Source organism: Cricetulus griseus, chromosome 2 (genome assembly GCF_003668045.3).
Source record: "Cricetulus griseus strain 17A/GY chromosome 2, alternate assembly CriGri-PICRH-1.0, whole genome shotgun sequence".
NCBI lineage: Eukaryota > Metazoa > Chordata > Mammalia > Rodentia > Cricetidae > Cricetulus > Cricetulus griseus.
In genome coordinates, this window is record NC_048595.1 from 420,759,001 (window position 1) to 420,784,090 (window position 25,090).

The following is a 25,090-nucleotide window of genomic DNA, read 5'->3' on the forward strand; positions in this document are numbered from 1 at the left end:
TGTGTGTGTGTGTGTGTGTGTGTGTGTGTGTGTCCTTGCTGTTTTAGAATTTAAAATTTTTTATTTTAATTTCTTTTGAGGCAGGCTTTCTCTGTGTAGCCCTGGCTGCCCCGGAACTTGCTCTGTAGAGCAGGCAGGCCTCACAGAGATCCGCCTGCCCCTGCCTCAGTGCTGGGACTAAAGGTGTGTATCACCACTGCCCAGGTATTTTAGATTTTTTAATCATGTGGAGTTTTGAAAATACAACTCAATTTTCTCTAAATTAGTCTTATGAATTTCAACGAGATTCCATTTAACTTTTTAAAACACTTCAAATTCTTGTCAAAACCTGACAAAACAATGTTAGTATGAAAAACCCAGGGATTTTCTGGAAAATCAAATGTTATCTGATATTTTATAATATACTAAACATAACATTTCATCATTTCTCTTTTAGGTCTTATCTCTAAAAATGAGTCTGATTTTAAAATTTTCTTATTTTGTTGTTGGGGTGGAAACTCACCTTTGGATGATCAGCTTAGTATGTGTGCCTAACCTGATTTTACACACTCAAGTGTTTGAACAAGTTTGTGGTATTACAAGTCACGTGGGGTGAATTCGAGACATTGTAACCAGGAATCAACAGTCACAGGGACTCAATACTTTCTATTAAAATCCATACCAAGAACTGGTTAACAAAGCAATGAAGCATATGAAGAAATGGATTTCTTGGTGGAGTGAGCTGACGAGGCTGAGGTGTGGGCTGTTTATAGCCTTCCTTGTCTGTTAACACTAAGTCTAAAGGACACTGTGACTTTCTCAGAGCTACAAGAGCAGGTCGGTCAAACCATCATGTGCTCTTCTTCCTGATAAATATTTGCCCACTCGGTAGAATGATGCCCTTGCCCAGGATTTTATTTTCACAGTCAGGTGTCAGGTGTCAGGTGTCAGGGTGCAGCTGAGGTGGTACACAGCCATAGCCCCTGGAGGCCAGCAATGTTAACCCAGATCAAACCACAAGAAACCCAGGGATACAGAACCTGCTAACTGCTCCTCCCAGGCCAGATGTACACCAGGACATACAGCCAGGCAGGGAGAGCATCTGTGAGAAAGAAAATGTGCCTTTCACATTCCCTTCTTCACTGTTTCCATGTGTGCTGGCAGGGAGCGGCACACTTGGTGTCTATAGTGAAAAGGACTTGTTCTTGTAACCAGAATGAGATGACTTGGTGACTAAAACAGCGGACAGATATGGAACAAAAGCTCAGGAAAGGTATAAAGAGTTCTTGTTTTTAAACATTAAGCAAGAATTTTAATTAGATGTATAGATGATTACAAAGTGGAGTCAGAAATAGGTTGATAACCAGTAGTTTATTGGGGAAAAGTACTCACACAAGGGAGCCAGTGACCAGGTTTGTACCTGAGCAGGATGGACCCAGAAATGCTTCCCAGGCAGCTCAGCCAGGCCAAAGAGAGCTGCGTGCCACCTCCCTCCTTCTTAAACCCTTGTTATGAAACTCTGACCAGGCCCAGGCGGGCGTGGTCAGCGGTATCTCTAATCAGGGTTCCTCCCTACACAGATGTATTCATTTTATAAGTGTTTCTTGAATTATGCATGTGCACCACACATGTGCCTGGTACCTACTGTAGTCAGAGAAACATGGGAACCCCTGGAACTGAAGTTAAAGGGATTGTGAAGCACCATGTAACCTCTGGGACTGAACCCAGGTCCTGTGTGACAGCAACTAGTGCTTGTTCTACTCTTAACCATTGACCTGTCTCTCTATTTCTGGTACAAATAATTTTCTTTCTTTCTTTTTTTTTTTAATGAGCACTTGCTCCTTGGTACAAAAAAGGGGGGCTTTGAAATTGTGGCATGTTGCAAGTAATTGATGCTCCTCAAATTTGCAAAATACATCAATGCTAGCTCATTTTTTTCTATTCCTTTTCACAATTATAGGAAATAAATTGGCAGGGTCACCATGGCCAGAAGTTACTATTTCCTTGTAATATGCTGTAATAGTGGTTCAGCTTTGCTCAATGCTAATAGGGTTGTCTGAGTGGTGGAACAGGGGTTATGCTGATTTTGACTTCTCACTCCCCTAACCCCATCATCTTACTGTTGTTGCAGTGCTAAGGATGAACCCAGTGTCTTGGGCATGATGGTCAAGTGTTCATCCTGAGTTACATCCCCAGCCTCCAATTTTACTGTACTCAAATGAAAATACAAATGGAAGCGTGTGTGTGTGTGTGTGTGTGTGTGTGTGTGTGTGTGTGTGTGTGTGTGTGTGGTCAAAGTCAATCCTGGTAGTCACAAACTAAAAAGAAAAAATTGACAGCAATTTTGGGCTACTGAGTACTAGCATTGATGAGTCTGTATGGGATATGTATGCATACATACATGCATGTATGTATGTTTTAGTTTCTTGGGTAGGGAGTAAGCTATTACTAGAGGGATCTGTCTAAGGTGTCTTACATGCCTTATGATCCAACAATTTTGATTCCAGGAGTTTTTCAGTATACATCTATGCAGACCTTTGAGTAGCACATAGGACTGGCACATATGATCTAAGTCATTTTCTAAAATGACTCTACAAAGGATGCTATGCAGATTCTTGTGCCTTGTTCTTCTATGATGACACACACCTAGAGGTCAGGCAATTCACAGCTCTCCAGGGGATAAGTGGCTTCAGAGAAGCTCAGCACACTGGCACACACTTAGCACAGCTCAGTACGTGAGGGGTGGGCAGGGTCAGTCCACAGTCATCCTGGGTTACACAAGACTCTGCCTTAAAAACAAGTTTACAGAAACACAAGACTTCACACGGAAGCTTCCCCAGAGCTCACAGAGCTCCTTCTGAGAGGGATGATCTGGAAGGGCAATCTACATGGCCTCAGGCAGAGGAGCTTGGCCAACCCCCAACTCAAAAGAATTTAAAAGCATTTGCTAAGAAAAATGTATTTTTCCCCTCCCGACAGAACCTGTACCTGAAAACACCGGGACCAAGAAAACAAACTTGGCTGCTGCAGTGGCCAGAACAAGTGCCTCAAGGTCAGATCAGAACACTTGATCAAATTTTGATACAAATGCATCAATCCTATAGACTTTGGAAATAAAAAAGAACTTGATTTATTTTTGCAAAGGGACTGAAGAAACTACTAAAAAAGGGAAAACTTCGGTGTCATTTCTGCCCTAGGAAGTATTATTATTAATGATTACTACATCACTACAATGATGATCCTACTAAAAACAGAAGTTGTACACAACTACAAAAATGCCAGTGTTCTCCCCTACACTACCACTAGGTGGCGATATACAACTAACATTTTAAAAACAAATTCATTTGCACTAGGGCCAGTCATAAACAGATAGGGAATATGATTTAAATGTCTACAGACAACATCCTGTTCAGAACCAGCATCGCCTAACAACAGAGTTTAGGCTAAAAAGGGACATGGTGCATTTATTTTCTGGATCTGAATGTAAATTATCAGCACTTACTGGTTGGTTCTACTTGCTAAAGGTAGGGTTTGAAGCTATAGCTTCACATGCTACATTTTAAGATAAAATAATGAAGGCATCTGAAAATTGTAATGGTTATTTTATGTTCTTTTGGAAACTCTCAAGGCCACAAGTGTATGTCTGCAGTTCCAGTTATCTGTTTGGATAAGCTGGTATTAATAGCAACCAGTTTTTAGAAGGGACCAGCAAGTCAGTGAATGTCACGGAAGGAAGAAGACAAACAATCAAAGACAAGATGGCTCTGCCGGGCATCTAGTGGCACTTCCCCAGGTGTCACTGGAGCTTTCTATCCTTTTCTGATTCATCACACTATAACACACATCACATTCTCTGTCCAAGATCACCTCCTGACCATCCTAAGTACTGGCCTCAGCATACTATGATCTGCCAGGCTAGTGACCTAACTTCGAAGCGGGCACTCTGACACCAAGAACTCTGTGTAGACAGGACCTGCAGGGTACTTACCAGATAGCAGAGAGCCAGTAAGAGGCTCTGTCATTCACCCAGGCCATTGCGACACAACATGACTGTTTATATTCACTGACTCCCATTCATCCCCCTCCAAGCCCAAAGCTCCTTCCTTGTGGGAAGTTAGAGACTCCCATCCTCCATTCGAGAAGTGCAAGCCCTCTGCATCCTGAAAAGATCTCGTAAGGTCCATCTTCTGTAAGCCAAGTCTAAATCCTAATGAAAATGATTTCTTTGGATTCCAGTTTCTTTGTCTAAACATAGTAATTATATATACACACACTATATATTTAAGGCATGTTTGCTCTTTCAAACTCAAAATTCTGATTTTGAGAGCTCATTACCAAAAAAATGTTGGAGAGGTAAACGGGATGGTGGAACACAACAAAGACACTGCTGAAGGAAATGAGTGTGTGATACCCCAGAGGATGTGGTACCAGGAAGAGAGCTCACTAAAAAGCAAAATAAGCAAGCATGCTGATTCAATTCCTGACAATATAAAATCATTTTGGACTTACAGAAACTGAACTGAAGGAATTTTTGCCACTAGGAGGGAGATGTAGAAAGTGAACCAAACAATGCAATTCCAGATCACAGTGATCATGAAATAAAGAAGTCAGGCAGTCAGAGCTGTGGTCAAACAACAGACTTCCCTTTCAGTCACATCTTTATACATATGTGAGCATAGGAATAAACACACACACACACACACACACACACACAAACACACACACACACAAAACTTTTTCTTTTGTCTTGAGACAATTTTATGCTGTAGACCAGGTTAGTCTGGAACTTACTATGTGGCCTTGAACTTGTAGAAATCTTCCTTCCTCAATCTTCCAAGTGTTAGGATTGTGGATGGGAGCTACCATGTCTGACTCCACATTCTGTATTTTAACTACATGACAAGCCTGCTGGCCATAAATAAAATCTTCTCGAAATGTCATAAAAATTTTAAAAATATGTAATCACAAAAGGTGTTTATAATCAAGGTATGGAACAATAAACAAGTTTACTCATTTGAGCAAGGCTGTCTGTATATTAGTGGCAAACGGCAGCCTAGAGTTGGAGGGCTTCCCCTATTTATGAGCTCCTAAGGACTGCAGACAGGGAGGGGTGTGCATTTCATTTTGTGTAAGCAGTACTGAGCACAACCTGCAATCTGTTTTAACATCTTGCTTCTACCCATTAAAATTCTTAACAAAGCAAATTCCTATTTGGCCACTGTATTTAGGGAAGGTGACCTCAGCAGCCACTGACCACTGAGAAGATGCTCAGGGCTGGTGGGGCCTGAGACTCCTTCCCCCTCCATTAAGCAAAGCGACATGACTGACTGACAAGTGTGCAGGTCTCTTGTAGGTAATCATAGCTCTTGAGAATTCAAGAGAGCAAACTAAATAGACAATTATGCATTTCTAGCAGCAATGCTAAGAAAGAATAGTGGGTATATAAAAACAGAGGCTGACTCTGGGATGATCACACTGCTAGAAGTGCAACTCCACCTGCTGACATTCATTTGCTTGGTGAGAGCCCAAGACTCCACATGGAGCTGCATGCCAGTCAAACTTCTCAAGAGTTCAACAGAATGCTCAATAACTTTACAAAGACAATAAATGTTGTCTATTTGTAGAAAAGTTTAGTGATTCTTTAAAAGTCACCAGTTCATAGTGAGACCATGAGTTATATTCAAAATGATAATCTAGATTTGTATTCCATTGCCCCCAAGAAAGGCAGTCATCACCACTGTTATCATCATCATTATTATTAGATTTAGGAGATGGTATGTAGCCTAGGCTGGCCTTGAATTCAGGATCTTCCTGACTTAGTTTTCTGACTGCTGGGATTGCAGATGTGCAACCAACTCATCTAGAATGGCAGTCTGGAATTCATTTTTTGGTCCCTGGCTTCCAAGAAGAGACACACTTCCTTTTCAAATGCTGATTTTGGGGAGCACAGTGAATTAGTCATCTAACAATCAGGGCTTTGATCCCAGGGACTTGATACTTGATCTGGACCATGCCATTGTCTTCTATCTTGTACTAAGATAAGGATTACAAGGCTATTCCTTAACTATAGCAGGAATCTGAGAACTGATCAAATGCAGAGGGAAGATCTGCTGAGAGAAAAGTAAACTCAGTAGAATGTTCTTTTGCTAACACAGGCAGAATCCTAATGATGTCTAGGTAGCAGTCCTCACAAACAAACATGATTACCGTGTGATGCAATCCTCTGCCTGCTTCTCACTGTTCATCTTGTGATACAGCACAGCAGCCACAGCCAGGGGGCCTGCATCGCCACACAGGAAGGTGATAGAACGCTTGCTCAAACAGTTTAGGCTTTGCTTTACATAGCCGTGCGCCATCTTCAAGTAGGCAGGGTCCCCGAACACATCATAGAGATGTAAGTAAAGCACAGCAATGCCTGGAATGCAAGGAGAAAGCAAGTGGAGATGAGGACAGGCAACTCACTCTGTTATTTTGGTGTTACCCACTCATCTGGGTTGAATTTGATAAGCTACATGAAATCATCTGCAAGTCAGGTGACTGTCTTTCTAGCCTCAGCTCTGCTTACTGTGAGTCAGCTCTAAGAAAAGGCAGAGGGAATCACTTGACTTTGTATTCCTCATTGTTAAAATTCTATTAAGTAATAAAGACTTTTTAAGACTTGTCCAGGACAGAGACACAAAGGCAGACATAATGACCATTACTAATCTGTTTTGGTGCATCATTTGTTAATAAAAGTTAATTAATAATGAACAAAAAATATGATTGTTATGACATAAAGCAATTTAGAGCAAGGGATGAAAAAGCTCACTTCTCTTTAAACAAAAGGTTAATTTGCATGTGTGTGTGACAAGCTGGTTTGTGTCACCAAATACTACACTGGTTTCTTTGTGGGCGGGCATTGGACACTGGAGAAAACACACTCAAGTCTTCCTATATGTTTTTCCTGTCAAGAGCTGCCTCCACCACCACTATGCTACTTTGGAGACTAAAGGAAGAGCTGCTAGTAACTCAGTTGTGGTCCCATTCGCCTTGCTCCTGGGCACCCTAAAGCCTACAGAGTAACTGAGGCAGTGTCTATGTGCTTGTCACAGGAGACAGAGCTCCAGCTCAGTGAGGAGCAGTCAGAGACATGGAGAAGGGAGTCTGCTTGCCTAAGGCACTTCTAGAAACATTTTTTTCCTTGTAAAGTACATTTTCCATCTCATTTACCATTTTTAGTAGACACACAGCCTATGTTTAAATCTATATTAATAGAGCCAATCTCTTCATGGATTTCAGTGTAGTAAAAATGCAGTCTGCAGAATTACTTTTCACTGTACTGAGGACAATTTTAAATTCAGATACTTTTCTCATTTTGCATGGGTAATCTCCAAAGCTTTGTGTTACAGACAATTCAATTTCACATGTATATTAAGGCCAAATTTTCATTTCCTGCCAAAGTTAATAACCTTGTCTGCTCTTTCAAAGTGGCTCGGTGTTGGTAATTCCAAAGTTGATGAGCAGATGGAATGACAATGCTCACGGTCTGTAGACAAGTGTACAGAACCACGTATGTGGGGAGGAAACAAATCTCCTTTTCACAAATGATCAGTGTCAAGAGCTTCTACCAGAATTACGTCCTTATTGGGCTTCATCGCCACCCACATCACGCACCTGCTGGCAATCCACTTAAACTGTTGCCCTTTCCTTTTTCCTTATTCCCATTGCCTCAACCCCCCTAATTAAGTGATGTACACACCAAAGCCAGATAATAACATGACTGGTATTTGAGAAAATAAAGTGATTGAATCCAATTGCAGTGATTGTTTTCCTTTGTGGACCCTTGTCTTTCATGATCATCAGTTCCTTTTGTCTTAAACAGTTAACAAACAAAGCCCACTCTGCCTCACAGTCGTAAGACCTGATGCACTCCTCATGAAAGTCAGCTAGTCTTTTGGATGTTTCTTCTCTGGTGAGCACAGAATCGTTTCCTTAGCTTCTTGGATTGCATGGCCAGGTTCCACCACCCCCTTCCCCCTGTTCTGGTCCCTGGTGTCATATTTCCATGAGGCAATCTGTTCCCAGAGTGTGGGCTTTCTTCCTGCACAAAGCACCCAGGGATGGAAAGGGCTTTAAGTGCTGAATGCTGCTGCCAATTTCCTCAGACCTGCTTGTAAACCAGCCCGGTCAGAGATATTTAATTTCTCATCAACATTTTTAAATGTAATAATAGAAAAAATGGGGAAATGAACTACCTGGGGCTAAATGTCTTGATCCTCAGGTAGTGTGCACAGGCATACCTTCATCTGGTCTGAACATACAAACTCTGGTCCCTTCCTTGCCTCACTCCTGCCTTCCAGAGGCAGCTACCCTTCTGACCACACCAGACCCTATTCTGTCTACTAACACAGGAGAGAGAACTTCTGTCTTACTAAAGCCACTACTATTGAAATATCCTGCCACATGTTTGTAAGACCAGTTCTAAAGAATAGAGCTCTTTCCAAAGCTAGAGAGGTAGCAAAGCTATATCTCAGGTTAGAAAGCTGATGATGTCAGTTTCATTTGAAATGCATCATTTTAAGCAGAATAGTGTAAAGGTATTTAAAAGAAAATCATGATAGTTGCCCTGTGAGGGTAGGAACAGTGGATGCCCAAGCATAGTTAGGAGGATGCTACATGATTCGGGGTGAGACACAGGGCAAGGGTTAGGGATGTGGTAGAATGAACCTGCCCCGGAGGAAAAAGCAACAGAACTTGATGGGGGCGAGTGACAGGCAGAATCCATGATGGCTCCTGAATGACCCAGTCCACAACTTCGTGGGCACCACCAGCATGGCAGTGCATGGCAAACAACAGGTTCTCAAGAGAAGATTACCACTGTGTCCACGGAGAAACACATCCTTAAATACATTTCAAGTCTCTAAAGGACAATGCCATGAGGAAAAACTTCTATGACCACAATGTGTGCTGACTGGCTTTACATGTCAACTTGACACAAGCTCCAGTCATCAGAGGAAGAAGCCTCAGCTGAGGAAATGCTTCAGTGAGATCCAGCTGTATGGAATTTTCTCATTTAATGATCAATGGGGGAGGGCCCAGCCCATGGTGGGTGGGGCCATCCCTTGGCTGTTGGTCCTGGGTTCTGTAAGAAGGTGGACTGAGCAAGCCAGTAAGCAGCTCCCCTCCATGGACTCTGCATCAGCTCCTGCCTCCAGGATCCTGCTCTGTTCGAGTTCCTGTCCTGACTTCCTTCAACGATGGACAGCAATATTGAAGTGAAAGCCAAATAAACAAACCTTTTCCTCCCCAACTTGCTTTTTGGTCACAGTGTTTCCACACAGCAATAAAAACCCCAACTAGGACTGGAGAGATGGCTCAGAGGTTAAGAGCACTGACTGCTCTTCCAGAGGTCCTGAGTTCAATTCCCAGCAACTACATGGTGGCTCACAACCATCTATAATGAGATCTTGTGCCCTCTTCTGGCCTGCAGGCATACATACAGGCAAAGCATTGTATACATAATAAATAAAATCTTTAAAAAAAAAAAAAAAAAACAAAAGCCTAAGTAAGACACAACACAAGTGGGGAAAGAGTCTCGGCATGGAGCTGCATCTGTCAGTGTGTCAATCTATCACAGAACACACAATTTCTTTAAAAGAAGACAACACCCATTTGCAGTTAAGCAAATTCTTCAATTTACATCTAAAGAACAGTTTCTTTGTACCCTACTTGCTAAACAAAGACTACAAAAACCCAGATAAGCTTCCCTTTTCTATCTCTTAAGGTTTTGTACCATCCCAGAAAATATTCTAGTACTACTTAAGTTTTGATTATACTTCATTGTAAGAATAAGCTTCATCTATTTTTCTACTTTAGAAGCATTTTATTTAAAAATATAAGCCTCCTTCTCATGAACCTGAATAAATTTTGACATTTTCATGAGCACAAACCTTAAAAGTCTCTAAATTTTTTCTTTTAAAAATTACATTTTATTGCTGTGTGAGGGTGTGTGTGCCACGGCTCACATGTGGAGGCCAGAGGATGGACTGGTGGGCACCTGTTCTCGCCTGTCCAGGGGATGGAGATCAAGTTGTAAGGCTTGGCGAAAGCACCTTCAGTCACCGTGCCATCTCACTGGCCCAACATTAACATTAGAATTTAGGGTAAGTGTTACTCATTTCTTACCTTGGTTGGTCCACTCCATGAAAACTAGTGTCATTAAGTTGTACAAGTTAAGGCCTTCGACTTGTACTATTTTTCAGCTTTGTTCATACACATGGCTAAAATGTGGACATCTTAAAAGGAGAATATAATCCAAGAGAAGGGAAGACATGGAGAAGTAAATAAAGCAAAAATCTAATTAAACAACATTTAATAATGAATCCTACAGTCAGAAAATGTGATCAGTAAGCATTTGGGAAACATCTTAATGCTGTGTAACTGGATGTTGGCAATGGTTCCCAATGTGTGTCAGGAGCAGCTGGAGGGTAATGGAGAATTGTCTTTCCTTAAAAAAAAAAAAAAAAAAAAGCAAAGCAAGCCGACTTCCTGTCTTTGGCCTGGGTGGCCAGGAGAAACTGAGGCACATGTCTTTAGACTCTGGATGCCTGCTCTCGCTCTGGCCTGTAGCATCTGATGCCAGCCTCTGCTCTCTAGAACTGCATACACTTATGTCCATTAAACAGGAAACACATTTCCAGTTATACCATCACATTTGAAATGTTTAACACTTACACTTGGCCAGTGGCTGCCTAGGTGACAGCAAACTACCATTTCCACTGAGGCAAAATGTTCTAACACGACTTCTACTGAGCACGGCTAAGTGTTCCTTTGCACAAGGTGCTTGAGGAAGTCTGGAGCTGCCTCAAACTTACCCTGAAAATGTGGCTTTGAAATGTTCACAACTAATTTACTTTAAGAAAAACTAATACACTGTGAGGCCAAACAGCCTGCTATAGGAGGCATCAATGCTGACTGCTCTGCTGTTTCTTTCCAGAGCCGCCACTCTGCGGGGGAGGGCCAACTGTTCAGGGACATGGCTAAATCTGCAATTTCCTTACTCAGCTACTGAGCCTCAGCAGTGCTGTAAGCATAGCCAGCTGCTGGGAAGTAATTAATACTAAGCCTTTGCGTTTCAGAGGGATCATTAGTTCTATTCTTCTTGACCAATCAAGACCTCACTGCATCTCAAATGTATATGGAGAGGGTAAAATCTCCAGACACACAAGTCTCCCAAACATGTCTTTGTAATGCTAGAGATTACTTCTTAACATTTTTCATTTATTCAACAACCAGTCAGGCAGCGTATGCCAGAGTATGTCACCTAGGCGCATTGAAAGATACAGGGACTATGGTAGGAACACATTGTTAAGCATGCAGATCTTTAGGGAATGGTCCACTAGCACTCAGTAGTTTGGAAAGTCAGACAACTACTAAAGGAGAGGGGAGGGAGAATTCCAACCCAACTGAAATCATCCATTGAAACTAAGTTCATCGTCAGTTCCTATATTTTCTTCCTTTCAGACTTGGGAAATGTAAGTGAAAACCCCCAATGAACTCGTCTATTACCCATGACCACCTGCCTTTCTGTACAAGTCGGTGCTTTCTATAATAATTACACAACTGTTCCCCAATCTTATATGTCAATGATTAGTGCACACATTTCAGCAACAAAATCAGTTGCTGTCAGGGCAGCAGTTGCTTTCTGGTAATGATTTTACTGTGTACAGCTCTACCCATCCAAGCTGGGTGTCAGCCGCACACTCATGGTGGTATCTGCTCAGACATGAGACCAGAGCTGCCCACTGTAGGCTGCTGGCTGCACAAATCCACCAGAGTTTTTCACACAGGCAATCTGGAAAGAAAGCAGGCACGATTCTGTACCTTCCATTTAATTTTACCCCAAACAAAGAGTAGCAAAAGAGGTCAAATAAGACCTTCAAATATGGGCCTTTTCCATTTAGCTATTTCCACAGCTGCCATACAACAGTGGACCAGGATTTAAGAACAAAGGAAACATTATTCGCTCTTCTTTTCCCTCAGTGTCCAGCAGCCCTCTGCCTCCAAAGGTCAAATACAGAAGGACTGCTAGCCGTTTATCAGAGTGGCACAGCAGGTGACAATAAGCTAAAGCGGTAAGAACATGCACTCTTCATGCAGGGGTCCACGACTGTCTCTCCCCTTCCTAGCTGTGCAAATACAGCCCATGTGCTAAGCCTCAGCACTCTTCTGAAAACTGAGACAACAGCAGCTTCTCTATAGAATTACTGAGTCATGTGGCTACAGAGTAGTTCCTGGCATACACTGACTCATGTCCAATCCCATTAGGCAGTGAACCTCACTGGATGGTAAGTCACTTTATCCTATCTTTATCTCTCATCTAAAGGGACAGGGTGCAGAGGGAACCATACTCTTCCTCTTCCCACATTTCAGCATCTCTCCTCCCTTTCTGATCTGTGAGGACAGAGTACTGGTCTATACAGAAGCCACCTGGCTTTTCATTAGCCATTGGGAGTCCTCTGTCCCCAACTGTTCACCTCCTTCCTGTTTACCAGGCAGGCCGACATGCTAACCGGGGACTATCAGGTGCTCTTTGAGTTCAGGGAGAAGTTCAGGCTAAGGGGTAAGAAAAGCCAAGGTCTCAATGATCCACTCTTTGCCAGTTTTACTATTTACAAAGTAGATATGGTAAAACTTGTCAGCTAATTCCCGAATTCTTGTCCTAACTTGACCCAACACTGGGGCTGTGATGAACTGAATCACATCCTAACAGATATGACTAAGTTGAGTTTTCATTCTTTTTTCCCTTGCACCTAGTTTAAGTAATTCTTTTGGGTTACAGTTAGTGACAAAGAGTAGACAGGCCCAGCTGCAGCTTTTTGGTGTTGTCTGTAACAGTCATTGCTTAGGTCAACCTGATTTCCTTTCTACCATTTCTTCTGTGTGTGTGTGTGTGTGTGTGTGTGTGTGTGCGCGCGCGCGCGCATATGTGTGCACGTGCACAACCTGTGTGCGCAAACACACATGCCCGTGTATGTGTAGGCTCAAGGTCTTTCTCAACTACTCTCTACCTTAGTCATTGAGTCAGGGCCTCTTAATTGAACCCATAAGTCTAGCTAGCCAGACTGCTCTGGGGATCTGTGTCTACACTCAGCATGCTGGATGACCAACCACAACACCAACCCAGGATTTACATGGGTGCTAAGGATCTGAACTCTGCTTCCCATCCTTGTATGACAAGCACTTTATCCAACTGAGCCATCTCTTCAGTTCCCTTCTGCCATTTATTCTGATTTGCTTACAATCTCTCTCTCTCACACACACACTCTCTCTCTCTCTCTCTCTGCTTCACCTGAGCACCCTTTGGACATCTAAGCCCAACACTTGTTTTAAATGTGTGCCTTAGTAACATCACCTACAGTACAGCATCAGCATCATATGCTTTGATGTGAAACTCAGAAAGCCAACAGACCATGCAGTTATTTTCCAGGGGCTGGTAAGAAGGGCTCTATTGAACCCAGTGTCCATCCACATCCAATGGCACTGGCTTAGAGGGAAGGGTGCTTCTGATGAAGGTGAAGGGGACATCTGCTCAGGGCTCAATTAGACACTGAAATGCTGGCTCTGGTAGGGGAGCTTCTAATAAAGAGAGATCAAATTGCAAAGAGAAGACAACTGGCCAGAATGATTTCTTTCAAATAAATCTAGTGTCAGCGGTAACTGAGAGCCACATGCTAATGTGGCAGCTAACAGCTAACCACTTGGCAGATCAGAGGAACAGCATCTTGAAACACTAATGACCTGCGTTTAGAGCCCAAGTTAATATTACTCTAGGGATCACGCTGCAGTTCTTCTTATTAAAAATGTTATCTAATGCTTGAGAAGAGGACATGCATGCCAATCGTAGCCTCATTAACTTGCTGAGTTGGTTAACAGGCGCTTAGCCCATGCCTTTCAGAGCTGAAGCCCCTCGAGCTCTTTGTGCACATGGCTTTTTCTCTTTTAAAGTGTAAATTGATCACCATTTCTCCGAGGAATCATCACAGCCAGTAGTGGGGAAAAGTGACATTTCACTAAGGCTAGCACTTTTCCTCATGCTTCCTAAAGACACCAGTGAGATCGGCCCTCCCTTGGGTTTACTTAATTCTCAGCTGTTATCTGTCAGAGAAGCAGTGTTCCCAATAAACACCCACTTTTTACAGAGGCATGTCCCTGCCCATTAACCCTTTATTGAACTAGTCTTTTGTGATTTCAACTCTGGATGCCACTCTAAAATCTACAGTCTTCCCTGGAACAAAATGCAGCTCATTCCAGTGACATGTAGCACTATGTCCTCCAGAGTGTCCTATATACATCGCTGGACCCACAACAGAGCCAGCAGCTGGCCATAGATTCGGCTGTAGGGTTCCCCTCCTGCTGTTTTCCGCATCCAAACTCCTAACCTGCCAGTGGTTAGTGAGCTGGGTGGAGATGGAGACTGTAAATACACAGCCCAGCACTGACTGTTGGCACATGCCACACCTCAATCACTGTGCATCACATTCAGTGTGATACATTATAAAGGAGCATTCTGGTGAGACAACTGAGGCTGTTCATTTGAAATATCACTTATAATAGCTGCCAATGATTTTAGATGGATGAGAACTTACTTGAGAAGATTTTCAACAACCCTTTTCAAATACAAGGCATTATGAGAAGAATCTTCTTTGGGTCAATTCATGTTTTATTCTGAATCTACACTGAGTTTAACTAAAGGGCCAGAAAATGGGAAACACATTTTCTACAAAAGACTGCCAGAGATGCTGTGTTTTTTTGTTTTTGTTTTTTCTTTTTTTTTCTGCAAATACTGAGAAAAACGTCCAGGATTTACTTTATATCCAATCTTTAATAACCTACTTGCAGGCTTAACTGTAATTACCCATTCCTCTGCTGCCTTAGTAATGTTTATTATCTTTCAAATTCTTTTCGTATTTTTAAAATAAAATACTGAACTCTGATTGGTCATAAGCAATTCTAAAATGTTGTACAGTACAGGCATCATCTGGTTGTCATGGTTCAAACTGTTCCATGTCTGAGATCTTAAGAAAACCTTCACTTACAAATGCATACAATGAAGACAAATGTAGTAGTTGGTAGAAAACATGCACACAGACTCACTCAAAAGGCAAAGGACATGACTGGTGAAGCAGGCTTGCCGGGTAGAGCCTATCACCGTCACCTGCTGGCTGTGGAAGCCAAGAGTTTGGCCTTGCTCTGCTTCCACTTCTCAGCTCTGACATGGAAGCCCTCTATGGACTCTACACCGTGGAGACAAACAGGCAGAGCAGGGAGGAAAGCCCATGGGATGGGATCTGCTTTCCCCACCAGGCACTGATGTCTGTGTACTTTTTTACTCTTCCTGTCATGTGAACATCAGATGGACTGTTACAAGGTGCAGTGCTTTGACTTTTTCTTTTCTCTTTTTTCTTTCCTTTCCTTTCCTTTTCTTTTCTTTTCTTTTCTGGGTCATGGGATTTTGCTCCTCTACCACAAGTATAAAAGGATGCCAGGGTTGTGAGGCTTAATGATGGCATCTCATAGACACAATGTTTAAATTTGACTAAAACCACATAGTTAACATGCTCAGTTCTGTAAAATATCTTCATGTTCCATTTTAGAGTAAAACCAAGATAGTCCTGTTGCAGAACAGTTTGAAAAGTGAGGGTTGTCCACCTTCCTCCTCCTCTGCTTTCTTTATTGTATTTGTGTGTTGTGCGCGTGTGTTTGCATATATGGAGACCTGTGTGTGTGGAGGCCAGAGGTTGATGACAGGTGTTTTCCTTGGCCAATTTATACCTTATATACTGAGACAGGGTCTCTTGCCAAACCTGAAGCTGGCAGACTTGGGTAGTCTAGCTGGCCAGTGTGCCTAAGGATACCATCTCCACCTAGAGTTACAAGAGAGTGCTGGGTTTGGGATTACAAGTGGACTGCTATACTCTCTCAGTTTGTATTTGGGAGCTAGGAAACTCCAGCCCCCATGCTTGGGAAGCATGCCTTTTACTCTGAGCCATCTTGCCAACCTTTTATTTACTTCAAGTTTTGTTTGACCATAGACATAGTAACTCTTACTAATAACATATTTTGCACACATGTGGTTATTCCAAAGTTTACTCTTATCCAAGCCAGAATTAGCTAATTAGACCACACTATTAGGCAGAAACAGATTTGTAACTTCTAATTGTAATGGCTATCTTCCAAAGCACGAATCACACAGAGGTGCCCTGGCAGAAAGTTGAAGTACCTCATCCCTACTAGTCTCAGAGTTCACTAAAAGACAAAAAAGGGGAAAAGCTATGGGAGTGCAAGCATTTAGTACACATATAGTACTAAACACACCGAACTTCCTCTCTTCACCAGAACCCTCTCATCTTCAAGGCTAGCTAAGTAAGCCAAGAGCACATACAAGGCATCAGAGAGCTGCACAGCCTCATTCTATAGCTGTAAATCTCAGTCACAAAGGAGAACAGAGGCGTGTTATTGTGGAGTTAGTGTGGACTGATGTATGTGTGGCAAAAGGAAATCCACACTAGTAAACATGGTTTTGAAAGGAGAAGAAAGGGGAGACAGAGAACTAGTTCATCAGTTAGAGAAGGCTGGAGCGCGGAGCACAGCAGCTGCCGTCTCTTCTGGAGGGGAGGCACACTGAGCGCCAGGCACAACTTAGAACTCTGAAGTCAGAAATATTTCTCTGGAGCAGGCTTTATGGAAAAAGCATTAAGTGTGAGATGAAGACTTCTTTTCCAAAAGAAGAAAATTGTTTTGAGTTCCTTTGGAAATGAAGAGGGGGAAAGTATTGCTTACCTGATTTAAACGTTTAGCACATTAGTAAGTTCATTCTTACAAAATTCCTGACCAAGAGGACAGACGTTAGGGAGAATTTGCAGATGGAAAAATAAAAATGAGGACCAGGTCCAACTGGCTGTACAACACATAATTAAGATAGTTTTGCTTGAACATAGGAGCTCTTAAGATACTAATAGGTTTTTGTCTGAAAGTCTACATTCATCTTTTGCAATGAAATCCAGCTAGCAGACGACATGAGCCCCCCTTCCTTTGTAACCAACAGTGTCCATGTGACAGTACACCAGCCAATGAACACTGAGGAGAACTTAGCACTGAGTCGGGGTATCCACAAAATCTTTTTTAGGGAAGGGAATGCATTTTTTTCTTTTGCGCCCTTTCCTTTTAGCAGCTAGAAAAGCTGAAGAAACAGCTGGCCCTTAACAGCCACAGTGACCAAGAGCTAGAATTAGTGGCTATGGAGCGAGAAAGCAGTAGAGGAACCTGGGCCCCTGTTGACACTCAAGGCTCCATGTCAGCCTTCAACTTCCTCCATGACTTTTCCATGAGAGAAACATAAACATAGTATTTAAACCAATGAATCTAATCCATTCCAAATCCTAATTCTACCTGAATAAGCACAGGCTATCAGTCATATTTCCACTAGATAATAAAATGTTAATTTAAAGTTCTAATTAATTGTAGTCTTGGCTCACGCAAACTACACTGTAACATAAAGACAATTTTTAACAGCTTTCCCTGTCCATTGACAACAAATGCTCAATAAAAGTCAATGTTGAAGGAAGTTTTATAGGTTTTCTACAATGAAATAGCATTTCCTAAATTTGTGGATAACTTAGCAAAATGAGCAATAGGTAGATTTTATAAAAGGTCCTAAATTCCAAATTTCTTGCTGAGCAAAGCCAAAATGATGTTTTTTTTGTTTGTTTGTTTGTTTTTGTTTTTTTAAGGCATTGTTTTTAGAAAGATACCTGGGCACACACAAATCACATACAAGGATACATGCCATCAAGTTGTCACTACTGTGACACAGAGCATCCGAGTACTCCCACTGTGTTGTTCATGAATGCAGTGCTCAGTAATGAAATTAGTTGTCACTAGACAGTAGTCCATAAATTGTAAGGTTACAGTAGGCTTACAGACTATGATCTCCTGTGGTCAATCAGCAGTCTATCTTAATCAACTCAGAGCCTTACATTTTTTATACTGAATACTGGCACAGGACAGCCTTTAATGTACCCAAACGCTGGAGGAGACGGTTCATTTTATGCGGGAGTAATAGCATTTTAACAGCGTTTGATGAGGGAACATTAGGAACCTTGCCTCAAAAGCCATTAACAAATTTATCTACAAGATTTTATGCTTCCTAAGAAACCCACCAGCAACTGAAGAAATCCTCACTGCTCAGTGTGCCAATCTGCCTCAGACGCTTGCCATAGAAGCTGCTTCCCAGAGCCAGCTTTGAGAGAGAGCTGGTTGAGGGTAAGACAGTGACAGCTGAAGGAGATGATGCCCCAAATGTAACACAGCACAAGAAGCTTAAACCAGGAGCATTTTACTTCGGAGGAAAAAAAAACTCTGCTGAAGGAAGAGTTTTCCTTAACTAACCCTAGCAATTCAGGGTGTTTAATGGATGGCTTTTCCCTTCTTTAGTCATTCAAACCTGAAACCAGACAGCCACCATCTCTCCCCTTCCCCCAAGCAAAGTTCTTTATAATGATATGAGCCTATGTGAATGGGTGAGTTAGGGATTTAATTCCCTTTTTGTAGTCTGCCCTGGAAGTATGCCAGATGTCATAGGTCAGTCTGTGTCTCTCTCTCTGGTCAGAGACCACAAGATAAACTTCATAAATAAGGGAAATTTTCAATGTCTTAGGAAAACACCTGAGCCTAGGCTTGTAGTGTATAACCTGGCAGGGAAGGGCGTGCTACAGCACCTGGGTAGGGGACTTACTCTGTTTTCTCCAAATTCTGTTAATTTAAAATAAAGATGACAAAGTTTTTTATTACTGAGATGAGTCTGTCAATTACACTATAGCTGAAATTACAGTAGGTAATAAACGGCACTTCAGTAACTTCCTTCTTGACACAAAATACTTTCATTTTATTCTCTGCTAATGTTTTCTGTGTTTAGCTTCTAAAACACATAGTAAACTTAAAACTCAACTGTTTGGACCAACATTATCTTCCTTAGGCCAGGCATGGTGGTACATGTCTTTAATCCAGCATTTGGAAAGTGGAGGCAGGTGGGTCACTGTGACTCTGAGGACAACCTCATCTACATACTGAGTTCTACACCAGCCAAGACTGTTACACTGTGAGATGCTGTCACAAAAAAAAAAAAAAGTTGGCCTAATGCTCCCTCCAATCATGCTATAGATTTCATCTGTCTTCCCCACCTTGTAAGGAAATGTGTCTGCTCACACTAAAGATGGGTTGTGACAAGCCTGCTGTTAGCCAGTCTCTCTTATACAGCAGTTCTCAGTAGCAGCTCACAGATCAGCTTCCACATTTTTTCGTAAAATGCACATTCCTGGCTTCTGCTTATAAATCACTGACAAGCTCTGCTGTGGTGCCCAGGAACCTGCATTTTCAGATTAAACACCCTAAAGCTTCAAATGGAGCCTCCCTACCATTCAAAGTGCATGGGAAATGCTGCACCCTAGACTGCTTTCTTCAGTATTCTGACAGCATCCTGTTTGCAGCAGGGAGGCTAACTGTGGCCCCTCAGCTCTCCTTCACTTTCTCTCTCACTTCCTCCAATTTTTCTCTTCATAAGATCAGTAAATACGCTGGGCGTTGGTGGCGCACACCTTTAATCCCAACACTTGGGAGGCAGAGGCAGGCGGATCTCTGTGAGTTCGAGGCCAGCCTGGTCTCCATAGCGAGTGCCAGGATAGGCTCCAAAGCTACATAGTGAAACCCTGTCTCGAAAAAAAAAAAAAAAAAAAAAAGATCAGTAAATACGCCAATGCCAGGCATGAATACCCACTGTGTGCTTACCCTCCCTAAACAACACGCACCCTGAAAGGTGACTGTGGGGTGGGGAGCCCTGCACTCCCAGGACACACACAGGAGGGCCTGTAGGCTGTGCCCATGCCTAACTGCTGTGGGAAGGTCCTACTTTGGCTCTCACCAGTGTGCATGCTAGCTCAGTCAGCACTCTCTCCCTACCTGTCCAGCCAGTGTATCCACTGCCATCCTGGGGATCTGCTGACTTTAGGCCTCTTTCCATTTGCTGAAGGAGCTCTCGAATCTTATTGGTTAAACGCTGTGAGAACTCAGGAGTCAGCTGTAAAAATGAAAGGACAACATTTTTAAAAAGAGTAAAAGTCAATCACACTAACAGAATTAATAGTACCTTCATGATAGCATTTTCTATTCATGGAAATAAAATATCATCATGTAAAACGTAAAGCAGCCTTAAAGTTTAGGTTTTCCAGAAACCACACAGGGAGTTCATATTTAAGCCCACATGTTAATTTTAAAAAGTTACCATGAGCCAGGTTATGGCAATGCATACCTGCGAGCCCAGCATTTGGGAGGCTGATGCAGGAAGTCAGCTATTCTGAGGCTACACAGTCAGAAAGAAAAGACCAGGCTGGTCTTGAACTCAGAGATCCCCTTGCCTCTGCCTCCTGAGTGCTGGGATCAAAGGTGTGCTCCACTGCACCAGGTAAAAGTCCTTTTCTTATAGACACCGTTGAATCTCAGCTGTTGGCTCCCAAGCCATGACATTGTTAATCCCCTTAGGAAATACTCCATTTGTTTCTGTTACTTTTAAGAATGGATAAAGCAGCAGCATTTAAAAAGCAGAACAATCCGTGGTCATCAGGAACCTCAAGCACAAAGCACATCCAGCCTAGGATGAGTGCCTCATCCAGCACGGTGCGTCGAAAGAAGAGGCCTGGGAGACCCTCACCTGTTACTGGCTGACTGCCCTTGTTCAGCTCCTATCATCTTTAAACTGCAGTTACCTTCTTGGAGTTGAGAGTAACACCTGCCCCACCCCATGGTTTCTTACAGACCACCCACTCTATGCCAAGGCTGACTCTAACGCCGGGGTCCTGGGGTTAGTGACACCCACGTGAAGTACAGAACTGATGGGCAAGCTGAGGTTCACAAGTCATATTCTTCCTAACTTTTTCAGATTTAGTTTTATTATATATGTGTGGGTCTGTGTACTGTGTGTGCCTAGTGCCTTGAGAAGCCAAAGAAGGTGTCAGATCCCCTGAACTGGAGTTATAGACAGTTGTGAGCTTCCATGTGGGTTCTGGGATTAGAACTCCGGTCCTATGAAGAGCAACAAATGCTCTTACTTGTGGAGCCATCTCTTCTGCTCTCTCAAAAAGGCATATTCATTATGAGGGCAACTGGAAAGCATTTTCAAAATACTGTACACTCTAACGGCTGAGTGCTTTAAAAGTCACTTCAGTGTACCAACTACTTAGTGTATGCTAGGACTTCACACAAAACCAGTAAATGTCACAACAGAGCTGAGGAACATTCCAAATGCAGAGACATGTTTCATCACGGAAAGACTGTAATATCAAACCTAAACCAGCCAGAGCCTCTCAGTTTTATTACTCAGAGGCTGGGTGAGTGTACCTGTTCGTGCATGCATACAAGCACATGGGCAGAGGTTAGAGGACAACTGCAGGAGTCAGTTCTCTGTTTCTGCCTGGGTCCTCAGCCTGCTTGGCAAGCGCTTTCACCTGCCAAGCCACCTCAAAGGCCTTATCATCTCACTTTTAAGAACATCTTGGGTTAGGGAAATGGCTCTGTCAGGAAAGTATTGGCTTTACAAGCATAAAAGCTTGAGTTTGACCTCTAGGACCAGTAAATATAAAAGTGAGGCATGCTAGTATGTGCTTATAGCTGGGCAGGGCATGCTGGATATGCTTATATCTCAGAGCTGGGGAAGAGGAAACATGCTGATTCCTGAGGCTCGCTGAACCTTGCCAAGTCATGGCCTACTTGGCAAGCTCCACGACAGACAGGCCCTAACTCAAAAAATACACAAACAACAACCAAAACAAAACAAACAACAAAAAACAAAGGACAACACACAGGTGGCAATAGACATCATCCTCTAACCCCCACATACGTGCATGCCTCCCTGTACACAGACATGTAAAGAGCCATTTAAGACTGTAAGAAGGCAGTGTCATACTAATGTTCATAATTTTCAAAGATTCGCCTCTGAGGAGATGCCCTGGTAAGATCTGTGGCCACTGTAGTAGAAGCATCACTAAGAATCCACAGCTTGACAGATATTTGTCTGTTATTACAATCTCTGTCCAAAGGTTAGGACTTCAAGCAAGACTTGAAACACATTTAGTAAGATATAATGGACTTTAATACTAATATAAAAAAGGTCTGTAAGTTTCATAGAGGTCAAGGAGTAGCTTGACATGACCATAGCCATCTTCTGAACAGAATACATGTGTATTCACTGTCCTGGTCCACCTGCCATCAGCGGACCACAGTGAGAACACCTTGACCTCAGAACAGGAGTCATTTTCTACGAGGCCACACACATAGAAGAAGGTGACCTGCCTGAGAATAAAGACTACAGTCAATACCCCATCACTGAAACTGAAAGGGTGAAGAGTCCCTGCAGATGCCAGGAAGTTCCTCCCATATCCATGTGTTAACAGGAGGCAGCCAGGGTTCTAGGGTTTGACCTTTTCCACTCAACATTAAAGGACTTTAAAAATGGATGCCACTTTCTTTGTAGGATCCCCAAACTACGTTATACCATGTCACCTTGTTATTTGGGTTTAGAGTTTGGATTTGTGTCTTTTGTAACACACCTCTTTAATTCCAGTACTTAGGAGGAAAAGGCAAATGGACCCTGGTGAGTTGGAGGCCATCCTGGACTTCATAGTGACTTCCAGGCTAGCAAGAGCTACATAGTGAGACACTTCAAGAAATAAAAGAAATGAATGAATGGATGAATGAGTTTTGAGAGCTGGATGTGGTGGCTCATACCTATGACACCAGTACTCAGGAAGCTGAGGCAGGAGCATCATTTTGAGTTATAGGCCAGCTAGTCTGGGCTACAAAGTGAGTTTTGGCTTATCGTCCAAAACTCCAAAGAAAAAAGGCTAAGAGGGGTTAGTGCACTGAAGCATTAGCTATGAAAGCCTGTCTACCCAGCATTTGATCTCAGAACATGGAAAAAGCCAAATGTGGCAACCCACACCTTAATCCCTGTACTCCTATAACAAAATGGGGAGCAGGGACAAGAGTGACCCAGAGACGCAAGGCCCAGCTAGCCTGGAATACACGGATCAGCAGCAGAAATAGGTCACACCTCAACAAGGCAGAAGGCAAGAACTAACTCCTATGCTCTTTAAATGGCTATAACATGTATGGGCCTGCACAGCACACACATACAATGAGTGGATACATTTTTTTTGAAGCAAAACAAAACAAAAGAACAAAAACAAGAAAATCCCACACAAATTAAATGTATAAAAGCACTGAGCAGTCTAAAGCCGAAGAGTGAAGTTCCATTATCAGTACACTTTTTCGAGGGCTCCCTCTGCCAAGTCAGCATGAAGTAGCAAGACTAACCAACCAGACAGGACTAACTCACATCTTAGCTTCAGATCTGGAGAGGGAGGCAGAATACAGGCCCAGATGGTGAAAGGAAGGAAGGCCACGGGGCTCCAGACAAGTACACACAGCTTCGTCCCAGCAGGTCAATCTAGTCTTTATTAAATAAATGCCCCCTAGTCCCACACACATACTACATCTCCAAGGTTCCACCCTCCCACTGAATGACTGACTAAGGTGTTTTCAGAGGCAAAGTGACAGAACCACATAAACCCAACAGATAAGAACCCCACCGGCCACCTTAATAATAACACCTAAATCGTCTCTCTGCAGCATCCACCAGTTTCAAAGGAATAAGCTGGTAAAATTCTTTTTTAAAAAAATGGATGGCCACTGGATACAGCAGCCTACTGTTTTAATCCTAGTTCTTGGGAGGCTGAGTCAGGAGGCTCGTGATTTCAAGGCCAGCCTGTGCTACCATGATTTCAGCCTGGGCTACATGGTGTTTGCACACTCCAGCTCTCTCAGGGATTTGCCCAAACTCGGTATTCCTTCCAATAATCCAAGTGGCCAAAGAGGCATGAGAAAACAGGTCCCTGGCACCACACCCCAGGCTCTCTTCTCCAAGTGCCTCGTGATATGGAAACCAGGTTAACCCTAACGCTAAGCACGAATGGTTTTCCTAATCTTTGCCTCCCCAGTCTCAGCTTTAAAGGTGGCTCCGAAAAACCAGTAAAATCACAAATTATTTCAGGCCTGTCGGTCACATTTCTCTCAGCAGCATCCCCACAGGCCCAGACTTGCGCACACTCACTAGGGAACAACTTGTGAATACAGCCAGGTCAACCCCTCGCCTCCCTTCATGCCGCGTAGGGAGTGAACTTCGAAGGCAATCTTTATAACTGACACTCTTAATACCTCAGGCCATTTCTTCCCCTGCTAATGAGGTTGACAAGGGCCGTTCATTCCCTACCCAACACGTTAGGGCTCAGTGCTAGCAGCCTTGGACACTTATGTAAGTCAGCTGCGATCTCGCATCCGATGGATGAGCGCCCCACCTCCCGGGGCAGGAGGGAGGTCCTTCGGAGTCCCTGGGGTGGGGTGGGGTGGGGTGGGGAGGGGAGCGGGCCGCACAGGCCACCCTCAACTCACCTTCCCGGTGGAGTCGAAGTAGCTTTCGGCCAGGGACTTGTTATAATCGGCGTAAGGATTCGGAAAGGCCCTCTGAGCCATGACGCCGCTGGCGAACCTGCAGAACAGGGGAAAGAGAGATCTCGAGTGGTGACGGGGCCGAGAACGCAAACGCAAACGCGACGGCAGGCACTCCGGCAGCCCCTTCCCTCCGAGCGGACCCCGGCCCACGGCGGCTCGGCACGCGCGCAGGACGGCGGCCGCGGCTCTGAGTGCCGCGGGATGCAGGGTGCCCGTTTTCCACCCACGTCCCACGGCGGCGAGTGCGGGACACAGGCGGCTCGCACGTCTCTTCGCCGGCCTGGCAACCCGCGCGCCGCGGACCACAACAGACACGGCGCGTTCACCGCCCACTTCCTGCAGTCTCGGCCAATCAGCGGGCACGCTGAGGCGGAGTCCCGCCTCCCGGCTTCAGAGTCTTAAAGCCACAGAGTGCTTTCTGAAGCTCTGGTACGCATCTTCCACTCCGGGGTGAGAGCAGTGATGGGGTCCCACGTTTCTTACCCTCGTTCATAAACACGTTGTTAAAGAAAGG

General features: G+C 43.5%; 1 protein-coding gene across 1 annotated transcript in view; it reads right to left on the reverse strand.

Annotated features, from left to right (window-relative positions):
- Positions 1-24,885, reverse strand: part of Lancl1 (LanC like 1) — a 36,340-nt gene extending 11,455 nt beyond the window's left edge. The window contains exons 1-3 of the mRNA XM_027397135.2: positions 24,517-24,885; positions 19,975-20,092; positions 6,187-6,394 (exon numbers count right to left, since the gene is read on the reverse strand). Of these exons, the coding sequence (XP_027252936.1) occupies positions 6,187-6,394; positions 19,975-20,092; positions 24,517-24,597 (407 nt within the window). The 5' untranslated portion in view covers positions 24,598-24,885. The remainder of the gene's footprint in view (positions 1-6,186; positions 6,395-19,974; positions 20,093-24,516) is intronic.
- Between the last annotated feature and the right edge of the window lie 205 nt (positions 24,886-25,090).